The following is an 11396-nucleotide window of genomic DNA, read 5'->3' as shown; positions in this document are numbered from 1 at the left end:
AGCAGGTTTAGATGAGACATTCCGAAGAAATTCTTTACTGTGCGGGTGCTGAGGCATTGCACAGGCTGCCCAGAGAAGCTGTGGGTGCCCCATCTCCGGAGGGGCTCAGGGCAAGGCTGGATGCGGCCCCGAGCTTCTGCTCTGCTGGGAGATGTCCCTGCCACGGCAGGAGATGGGAATCAGATGATTTTCAAGCTCCACTCCAAGCCAAACTATTCTATGATTCTGTAAATCAGAGGGTACGAAGGTGAGGAAGGCTGACAGCAGGAGCTGTGGTATACCAGCCCCCCTTTCTGCCTTTGCAGTTTCTGGAGGTTTACAAATGACCCAGTCTACTTGTAAATAAATTAAAAAATGTTTTTTAGGCAGGCAGCATAAAGCCTTGTGTGAACAAAGGGCCACAGCTATGGAGACTTCTGATCCCAGGTATGAATTTCACCACGGAAATCACAAGTACCCTTGCCCCATATCCATGCCAAACCTCTCCATGTTACCTGATGCCTTTCTTCTGGTACACTTAGCAAAACCTCTGGCAACATTCTTCACAATTCCTCTATCACAATTACTGTAATGTTTTGTACACTATGCAACCTTTGAAAATCTCTCATCTTTTCCAGGTTGCAAAGTTAAAAAGAATCACAGCTGTAAGCTTCCAAGTTGTATGAGCTGCCAAAACATAGGCTTGTTGTTTATGGAGTGCTTCTGCATATACCATTATGTTTCAAATGTTTACAAAGTGCATTAATTATCCAACACGCCCATATTTTCAGTGTCCAGAGCAATGCAGGCATTGCAAGTGTTATTTAGCAGCCTCCCATTAAGTGGTACTTTAGAGTTGACTGGAACCTGACAGGATCTTTAAATACAATATCCTTGCACTGTGGTCTTGTTGTGTGTTAGATCAGGTCTATAAGCACCAGCAGAACAGGAGTTTTTCCTTTGTCTCCATGTTTGCTTTCCTCAACATGCTGCAATGTCAGGACACTGGCTTTTTACAAACCCTTTCTGGCTGGCAAAGCACACTCAGTGTGCTGTGAAGGTAGTTCAGAGCTAGTGATGAACAAACAATGACTTTTGTAACTGGTCAGAACAAATGACTACACAAAACAACCCTTTAAGATGTTTCAAAGTTTATTCATAGTAGAAATTTCAATTTCTTTTGAAGACTACAAAACCTGCCATTAGACAGGAAAACAAGCAATGATACTTTCCAAAACTGTTCATAGTTACATCTGGAACAGTTTTAATTACACATTAATAGCATGATTGGAACATCTCTTAGATCAGACTCTGAATAAAACAATCATTTAAAGTATTCAGTACAATTAATTTTTTTTTAACTAGCATTTCATTCTATGACAGCAGTGCCAAGCATCTAACAGATGCTATTGTAATGGTCTAGAACAAGGTACAATACCACTGATTTCCTGGAACAGTACCTTAGACTCACATGCCATGCTGAGAAAACTAGTATAAAGTATGATTGTATAGAATCGTAGAAAAATATTTTATCTGTGATTTTGTAATTTTTTAAAAATTGTTTAAGTCGACTTCCCCCCCAACTAGGTTGCAAAATAATTACATCCCTCATAAGTACACCTTCCCTTTGATTAGGTCAAGAGTATCAAGATAAAGCTAATCATTTACATCATTTTCATAAGTGAAAATTCATCTATGAACCACTGCTGCTTTGTAAGGGCCAGCACACTTTGAATCCTTTCCTTCCAGTAATAGAAAAGCACAGCTTTAATTGGTAACACCACATTTACAAAAGCAAAACACACACACACATAAATCCCAGACACGTTAATCTATTTCCTTTTGGCCTTGTCTCTTCAGAAAAAAGTTTTAACTATTTGTTTGAAAAACTCCTTTTAAGTTTTACTCAATGTTATAGTTATTATGAACACAGAACTTTGCCATTACTGGCCATAGATGGCATTTAATGGGTATTGCAACTTCACTCTTCCCTCTGTTCCCTCATGCTCTCAAGCACAGTAAATGGTAATTTCACACTAAAAAAATTAAAAACAAACCATGGTCAACACAGAAAAATTCACCTGTATCTGCATTCTCTTTTCATCCTCTATGACTCTCTGAGTCACTTGCCACGCTTTGCAGACCAAGCAGCAGTCCAGCAATGCATGTACACAGTGTGTCATAAACTCACATTCTAACAGAAAAGTGCTGAGACTCAGAGAAGCATTATGTGGATTTCTTTACAGGTTATAACAACTGCAGCTATAAAAACATAAAGAAAAAAGTGGAAGTCATGAACATGGATCCAAACCAGGAAGTAAGGTACATAAACCCTGCCTGGCTGTAAAATACACCTCCCTGATTAGGCAGGCCCTTTATACCTTGGTTTAGAAAGTAACTTCAAAATATAGGATCTAGACTTCAACACATTCAGCTTAGGGTGTGCTAAATTTTTGTGTTTTGCTACAATTTAAAATGTTCCTCCTCTGCTGATATATATACATGACTTAAAAGCAACATTTGTAAAGTCTAGACTAAATTAACAGCTCACTTGAGAGTGTAGATACATAAAATGCAGGAATTGACTTTGCCTCACTATTTGGCTAATGAGCTTGAGGACCACAAAATAAGGCTACAATAAAACTACTGAAAGTATTTTTATATTATTTTAATATGGATATTGCCAATAGTGAGGCAGCTCAACACTTCCTCTTTTTGGTCTGTTCTTTGCCAGGTACCTATATACACACACTGAACAGAGCAGGAACTCCTTCCTGAAGTGAAATGTTATTACTGACACACTGGCAAGTACTGCCATCCTTTTATTTCAACAGTATTTTAATTATTTGGTTGACTAGATATGATAATCTTCTAATTAACACCTTGAAAGCCACCAGAAAGTACAGTTTCCAGATTTTGAGAAGCCTGATTTAAAATTGCTCACAGAGTTGAAAAATACATTTTTTGAGAGGTAAGGTTTTACTAAATTCCTCTGGAACTGCTGACATTGTCAAAAAAAAAAAAAAAAAAAAAAAAAAGATGGCCTTTTTCTGCCTCTACTTAAAAATGTTTCTTGAAGGAAGGGTAGATGCATCTGTACAGCTAAAGGGAACTTCAATGTTAGAGCACCAAGGGAAAAATACTGTTTGCTTGGGAAGAGCTGTGTTTTCAAACTTCTGAGAGCTAGGCTAATTAAGAATCCTTGTTTATAAAACCAATTTCTTCACAATTATATAATGGATTAAATATTTAGCAAAATTTTAAGTGGGATCCTTTGCAGATCTAGCAAAGGAAGCTTCCCCAAGGAACTAAAAAATTCTGGCAGAAGAAACACTCCCATCCAGAGCAAATCTCTGGTGTCATAAAAATGATTGTTTCTTTCAACAAATCACTGATGATTTCAGGGAAATAGGCCAATTAATGAGCATAAAAGAAAGTTAATTCCACTAAGCCAAGAAAATACCTTCTTATGCAAAACACAAAATTGCATTGTTCACCAACAGCCATTCACCCAGATCTGTATTTTATTAAAGCTAGAATTCCCAATAGTCATTTCATATCTGGAAGGACTTTACACAGCCTGTAATTTTGGTGGAATGGAACACTTACTGTATTCAAACACATTCCAGTGCCCTTCTCATTTGGGAAATTTCATCTTTTCAAGACAAGCCATCAAGATGGGCCTTTAATTACTTTAGATACCAAGAGGCCAAAAATATTAAAAATTTATACCAGTATTTAAAGTGAGTCTTCCACCCTCACTACCAACTCACGTCCATCTGTGGAAAAGTGAGAATGTTCCCTTTGAATGGCTTCATCTTACCTGTCTGGGATGACACTATTTTCATGGTAAATTAGAATGATCCTTTTCTAACCAAACAGATCTTTATGTCCTGCCCCTCATTTTGCTTTTGAAGTCAATTAAAATTATCAGAAAGTAATTGACAGAACATTACATCCATCAGTTTTGCAGCTGCAATGAATGCAGTTTGAATCTACTCTTTGCAGGCTGCTACTTATTAGTGACCAATATGTTTTGCTTTATCTTCAAATGTTGCCTTTCTTCTATAATGCCAACATTCATTCACTGAACAATTCCTTAAACAAAAGTCATAGAATACAGATAAAATATTAACAATGGATTATAAGAATAAACCATATAGAAATGTCCTCTATCAGAAAGTATTTAGCAATAATTCCTGAGTCCAGAGATTAGATGGGAGAGACTAAAAGGGAGGGGAGGGGTAACAAAAACAGTGAGATATGGAGTAAGTTATCTTTTCTCTGGGTTACATTACATATAGGATATATAGTATGGTGAGAGATTCATTGTTTACATTTTATAACGTGACATGTGGCATCAAAAACACAGAAATGTAGAAAAGACATAGGCAAGGAAAACTACTTATCCATAGTATTACATTCAATAGCTGTTTAACAGTCAGGCTTCTTTTAGAGCTGTCCAACAATACTGATTAATCCAGGTGCACTGTTTAATCAGACTTACTTGTCATAATGATTAATAATATCTAAGTAAAACAAGGCATGTATACATTAAAGAAAACAGCACGGAAATGTACTGCTTGTGAACTGTTTACAAAAACATACAAAATGTTGGATGGCACAATGTATAGTGCTAATATAAACAGATTGTTTAAGCTAAGTGCTTAACATAAACTGTCCATCTCGGCCTGTAACAAAGAATATTTTAGGGGACAAAAAAAATATTCCTTATAAAAATAATGCTATGTGGTGCAGAGTGCTTTATTCAGTGTATTTTTAACAGAGGTGGCATTTGTAATTCTTCTGGTTTACGCAGTCGCGAACACGGTAATTTTCACTGTCTCCACTTGTCACTCCATTTGCAGCTCCAGTAAGATCAGTAACTTGCCATCAACAGTTTAAAGCGAGAGTAGATGAAAGCATAGCAGCAGCAGGAGCAGCAGCATTATAGGTACCAGCTGGGACAGAGTGTGCTTGCAGGTATCTGTCAGATATGTGCTACCTGTCGCCATGAGTTGTGCTATCATCTTATGCCGTGGTACCAAGTGTCTGCTTGAGGTCATTTCACAGGGCTGTTGAGGTAATTTTTTTAATACCTCTCCTCTGAGCAAGAGTGGAACGGCCAACTGGCTCCAAAACTGGTGACTGATTACGATTCAAAGCAGAGTAAGTTGCTGCCATTGCACCCTGGGGAGAGAGGAAAAGAACAGTAAGAGTATGTTGTGACTGATGCACACACTACAGCAGTGCTAAATGCAAGAAAATGAACAGGTTTCAACTTTCAGCCTATTTTCATCTACAAAACAGAAACATACTACTGCATTACTCAAGTCCTAGCAGTGCTAGGAGTGAGTTTTTTAGGGTAATAAACAGTTTTACATTGCTTGGAGTCAAACCCAGAAGGTATAAGCTAGGTTGCCAAATTAAGTTCTATCCCTATGTTGTGTGAAAGAGCTGGGGAATGAAATCCCATTGGCAGACTGTCTCTGCTTATCACTTACATAACCATTTCAGTTTCCAACAAAATATTTAAAAATCACCCACAGTATTCAGCACATAAAATTAATTTTAAAAAGATTTAGAAAGTTGTGAGCTGAGGGATAGAACTCCCCACTTCCCACTTGTGTTTTGGATGCTAGAACTTTTTAATAGCTGACTCAGAGTGTTAATTATATTCTTCAGACCCGTTTTATGTTGCACAAGAGATTCTTGAAAGTAGGACTGAAAACAAGGTTGAATACAAAGAAGTAGAATTCAATTATTTTTTATTTTCCTCTGCTTATTCAAAGTAAAAAAGTTCCAGGTTGTTTCAGACACGGTGCAGAAGTGTGATACTATAGTAATTAACACTGCCCTTTTGACTTCAGCTTTTACTGTGATCACAAATTATTCTGTTTTCCTTCAGTTACTGGCAAGTACCCCCCCCCCAAACTGTAAAGTTAGCAAACGATTTTACAGCTCCTCTATAGTCATCAGATATCTTTCACTTGGAGAAGAATGATTTAAGTTAGTTTCTAAAAGCACTTAAACCTTCCAGTGTAAGTAAGCCCAATAGATTTCAAACACAAGAAAATTAAGTTCTTTTCAAATGTATTAGATTTATCACCTGTAAGTGGTTTCACATTAAATCCTATTACATATTCCAAGGTCATTTTATGTCTTAGTGCAACATCCACTTGTAACAACTTTTTCACAGTACTTCCCCCAGTCTTAAAAACAAAATCCCTTTTGTTTACACTGATTTTGGCTAAACAGCAAGCTGAAAAAATATCTACTTACCTTCACTAAATGGGGAGCATCCTGCCTGTTCAGCTGGTATTGAGGCAACTGGTCACAGTGAACTATCCAGGGGTGACTGAGAACCTGGGCTGCAGTCAATCTTTGATGAGGGTCAACATGAAGCATTTTGGAAACAAGGTCCTGTCAACAAAGGCCAATGGAAATAACAGCAGAATTTCAACTTTAAAACAGATTAATAGTTCAAACTATAAAAGATTCTAGAGGTATAAAAATTATGTTCATCATGTCAGTTTAAAACAAGTGAAAAACCACCCAGCAATGCTAACAGTGTAACACAAAAGGAAGGTGTCCAATTAAACACGGAAAATGTTAGCATTTGAAGCATCCATATAAAAGGGGCATAGAGGATATTGCACACTGAGGTTCAGAGTCTATTTGCTGTCAAAAACAGAATTCTCAAAAATGTAATACTTCATTGATTTTCATTTTTGAAAGTCATGCTTCCACATGAAGTTTTATCAAAGCACTCCTCACCATGGATAACTGTGTGTGTGAACACTGATAGAACACACGATTTCTAAGGAAAGCTGTTAAGTGCTACAGTGTAAGTCACACCTGTTCTTTCCTCCTACATGCAAGTGACTGCTGAAACATGAACAGATCAAAAACAAGAAACAAAATTCTAGGCACATAAGGGATTAGATCAGTATTTTAATATAACAATGAGTGGGACTTCACCAATCATCTCTGATACAACATATACATTATAATCAACAATGTTACATTGCAATCCATCCCTGATTCCCCAAGAGAAAAAGCAAATATACTTGCCTTAGCTGTGTCTGAAACACTGTTCCAATAACCACCACTGAGGGAGAACTTTCCACTTCCTATTCGGGCCAGAATCTCCTCAGGGGTGTCATCAGGACCATTTGCAAAAGGAGTGTAGCTATTTAACCAAACAAATTCAATGTCAGCAACTTTCATAACCTAGCTCTCAGTATTATAAATCTGACTGCAAGTTCAACATAATTATAGGCAACAAACAGTCAAACAGTTGTAAAAATAATTTATTTAACATATGAAAATACATGGCACTGACTATCTGTGTGGCACAGATGTGTTCTTATTGCATGTATTTCCTCTGTATCTGGTCTGAAAAGCAGATTTTTCTATAGCAGTTCAAATACTGGTGGTTCCTGAATTACAGAAAGTATTCCTTAAGCTTTCATAATTTAGTGAAGTACTAAAACAATCCATTCTGTTGTAAATCTAAATGTCTGAGAAAGAATGACTGCTGGTTTAATGCCACAGGAAGAAAGGTGCACCAGTTTTCCTTGCCTGACTATACATATTCTTGCTATCAGAATGTCCCCAACCAAAAAAGAGATTCACTTAAAACATAGCATGTTTGTCATTTATTTTAAAATACAAAAATCTTTGATGACGTTAACACTTAACCAAAGTGGCAATCTGAATAACCCAGCATAAAAAGATAGTTGCTATTGAATCTGCTAAATAGACATTATTTTGAACTCCTTGTACCATAGTTGAAATCCTTATAAGCTTTTATACAATTCATTTCTGTTGCATATACAAATGCCTTTCTATTGCATTTATTATATTCTAACTGCATCACTTCAAACATTCAGTGGCTGGATTTTGCACACAAACATGCTTTAATGCATTGTAATTGTATTTGCAACTTATATTTTCTTCAATATATATGCTGCTTAATCTGTCTTTTAATTTTCACATGAAACAATAAATTTTTACTGCAAAATCACCTTTAAGCAGAAATTAAAACCCTAAAATAGAGGAGACAATAGAAGCAAAGATTTTTTCACATCAGTCCCTTAAAACTTGGATTTTACTGAAGGCAAAGCATATTCTCAACCCCCAAAGATGAGATTAAGCACTGCTTTGATAGAAACATCTGTAACAATGGGCCTAAATTTATTACTGGTTTTGTTTGCATTGGTTTGGTATTCTACAGCAAAGCAAATTATAATCACCCTTACCCAGTGAGCATGGTATAAAGCAGAACACCAAGGCTCCATATGTCACATGCAGCATCATAACCTTGCCTCTTTAAAACCTGAGGGAGACAAATATTTTTTTGGAAAAAAAATGCTTAGAAATGTTTTGATTATGCTATAAAAATGGGAAAATTTCAAATTTTTACTGTTTACAGAGTGATTCTACTTGTTACATAAGAACAACAACAAAAAATCCATCTAGCAAAAAAATCCCAGTAAAATCTATCAAGGCATATAAACTATCCTGTGTTTTACCTCTGGTGCAACAAAATTTGCTGTGTAACATGGAGTCATCAGAAGACCATTTTCTGCTCGCAGTTGTTTTGCAAAGCCAAAGTCACAAATTCGAATTGATTCTGGATTACCAGATTCATCAACATAAAGAATATTGCTAGGCTTTAGGTCTCTGTGAACAACCTAAGAAAAAAAAAGAAACCATTAAATACAGTAAGCTAAACACATGAAAAGCTTTTTATTTTAATTGACAATTTTGATACTTAATTTTAAGTCTCCCATCAGCATGCTCAGTTTCCAGAGTTCCAGCTTCCACCAACAGCTGCAGTGTTTTGATGCTCCATGATGTCTGGAGCAAAGAAATTCTAATTTGGAAACTCTTAACTGTAAAACCCCCTCCCGACATCCCTGCCACTCTAATTTATTTGTGCAGACAGTTCCAGATGTCTCTTCTAATGGTTGAATAATGTATTTCTTTTTTAACATGCATAACTACCAGGCTCTTTAAATCAGAACCTTTGGTTTCTAATATCTTTTGGAGTCAGGGATGCCCATAGCTGCGGATGTGCCACCTTGCTATGTAACCACAGACTAGTTACTAATGGAGTAACTCTGTATTCCATTCTCTTCATTCAGACAGTCTGAATTAATCTCAGAAAAACACTTAAAGCCTGATTAAGAAGGAATAATAATAATAACAATAACAATAACAACAACAACAACCCAACGAAGTATCAAAGGGTATTCTCCAAGTACCAAAAAAACCTGTACTGGTTCCCAAGGGCTGCTTTTGCAGGGACTCAAGATGTAAAATGCTTGACAAGACTGGAGGAGCTGCCATGTTCTGGCAGAATTTAAAGCTATGTGATAACAAGCCTTAAAACCTGGAATGCACAAGGACAGTCTTTGAAATCAGATGACCTGCTATATTTTCTTCACAAGATTAGACAGCCTCAAGCCTCCAGAGACTTTGCTCTCTGTAAAGAACAGGGTATATACCACTGTAAGGAAGCAGAGTGGATCTAAGTGTCCTCCTTTAAATATTGAAGCAGAACATGAGGGCCTTTATCTTCCTTGTTGTGCTGTGTGTTTCATTAATGTTAAACACAGCTTTTCATGGTTAAATTGAAACAGAAGAGATTGTGAAATATTTCATAATCACATCAGAACAAAAAGATACCCCCAGACTTCTGCAAGTAAGTGACATCTAGAAATTAGAAGCTCAACACACTCATCCAAACCTAGCAGTGTTTCAGGAAAGCGGTATGAGACCAAGGGGTAAGAGTGCAGAGGGTCATGCACACTGCAAAGCCATTTAACACATTAAGTCTATTTAGCAGAGACTTCTCCAGCATGCAAATCCCATGCAGTTCTCAGATTTAACAAACCAAGTACCTAAAAGTATGGAAATAAGCACCCTGTAAGCTGAAATTTACAAATGATATTAAAGAATTTGACTGGGAACAGTGGGTGTTAAGGGGAACATCCTGGCCTGAGATGTCAGTGTACGAGAGAATCAGTTCCTGATAAGTGAAACAACCTTTACTGCTCCAAGAGGCAAATAAAAAAAAACCAACCAGTTTTAGTCTTGTTGATGATCTGGGAGGGTTTTGAAAGAGATTCTAAAAGGGGTAGAAAGGAAGAAGTGAGCAATGGAAGCAGCACAGAGCTGAGGATTTGGCAGTTTCTAGAACAGTCTGCTTGAGTTGTATGCTTTTTTTGGAAGAAGGGGAAGCAAGGCTCAAGTAGGAGGACAAGTAAGTGTAAGAGTGCTGCTCAAATTAAACCACTACTTCCCAAGCAACCAGAATGTTTATGTCAAAGAATAAGTGAAACACCTTCCTATGTTAAGCTGTTTTCCCAAAGGTAAATTTCCATGAGGAAACTCTTCCTGGAAGGCTTGTGGAGACTACACACAGATGCAGAGACTGTCAAACCAGATATTACCTAATACCATATTCAAATAAGCTCCTCCATTGTCCAAAGGAGTTTCAACAGGAAAATCCACTGAAGATATGAGAGACTCTTAAAAAAAAGAATTAGACTACTGAAGTGCCCACTATTTACATATGTGGACAGCTCTGCTGTGGAGGTGTACTTAATGTAAGACTTGCAAATTTACAAAAGCAAACATTCCAAAGTGTGTGTGGTGTAATACAAATTAAAATGTCAATATTTATGGATATCTACAGTAAAGAAACTAAAATCCCTAAAATCCCTTACTTGATGCAAGGACTCTGGGTATCTTTTAGCCACATGTGACAAGAATGAACCAAGCTATGATTTGTTATTCTATTATGTGTATTTCCATACAGAGGTATCAAGGTTTGATCATAATTCCCATGGGTGCTGCTGGCCAAGGACTATAATCTGTGCACACAGGCTCAAAAACCAAACCACACACATGAGAAAGTGACTGGAGTGATGAATCACAGAATGAGATACCAGATAACTTTGATCATAAGTTTTCTGAAATAATAGCTTCCAGCCGTGACAGTATGTACTGAATTCTTTGTTATTTAAAATAATTTGAATACTATATATTCCAAAAAGCATCTTTTCTTGGGTAACAACATCATGTATTAGCAGCTTAACTTTTTGCTTGCACCTTTATTTTCTGCTTTTTCTCCCCTTTTTCTTGTTTACTTAAAAATGCAACGCAACTTGACTTTCTTGCCATGCAATTATCACATTGTCCTTCTCTATATTTGAACTACTTCTTCTGTCTCCAAATTAATTTCCCAAAGTGTTAATTTTCTATCTCCTACAAGTTCCTGACCCTATGGCACCAGAGTTACAAGTCATAAACCGTGTTCTTCAAAACCAAGAAGTCAAAGGAGTTTCAAGTATGACAGGTGGAAAACAAATTTTCAGTGTATGTCACAGGACAAGACTGAAGTT

General features: G+C 36.8%; 1 protein-coding gene across 3 annotated transcripts in view; it reads right to left on the bottom strand.

Moving 5' to 3' along the window:
• Positions 1-1113: 1113 nt before the first annotated feature.
• The window catches only part of RPS6KA3 (ribosomal protein S6 kinase A3), a 73872-nt gene continuing 63589 nt past the window's right edge, over positions 1114-11396 (bottom strand). For all 3 annotated transcript variants that reach the window (XM_063182608.1, XM_063182614.1, XM_063182603.1), the window contains exons 18-22: positions 8517-8678; positions 8244-8320; positions 7054-7171; positions 6262-6402; positions 1114-5169 (exon numbers count right to left, since the gene is read on the bottom strand). In XM_063182608.1, coding sequence (XP_063038678.1) covers positions 5047-5169; positions 6262-6402; positions 7054-7171; positions 8244-8320; positions 8517-8678 — 621 coding nt within the window. In that variant the 3' untranslated portion in view covers positions 1114-5046. The remainder of the gene's footprint in view (positions 5170-6261; positions 6403-7053; positions 7172-8243; positions 8321-8516; positions 8679-11396) is intronic.

Source organism: Melospiza melodia, chromosome 2 (assembly GCF_035770615.1).
Source record: "Melospiza melodia melodia isolate bMelMel2 chromosome 2, bMelMel2.pri, whole genome shotgun sequence".
In the NCBI taxonomy this organism is placed as follows: domain Eukaryota; kingdom Metazoa; phylum Chordata; class Aves; order Passeriformes; family Passerellidae; genus Melospiza; species Melospiza melodia.
Note: the sequence above shows the minus strand (reverse complement) of the source record. Positions and strands in the feature narration are given on the sequence as shown.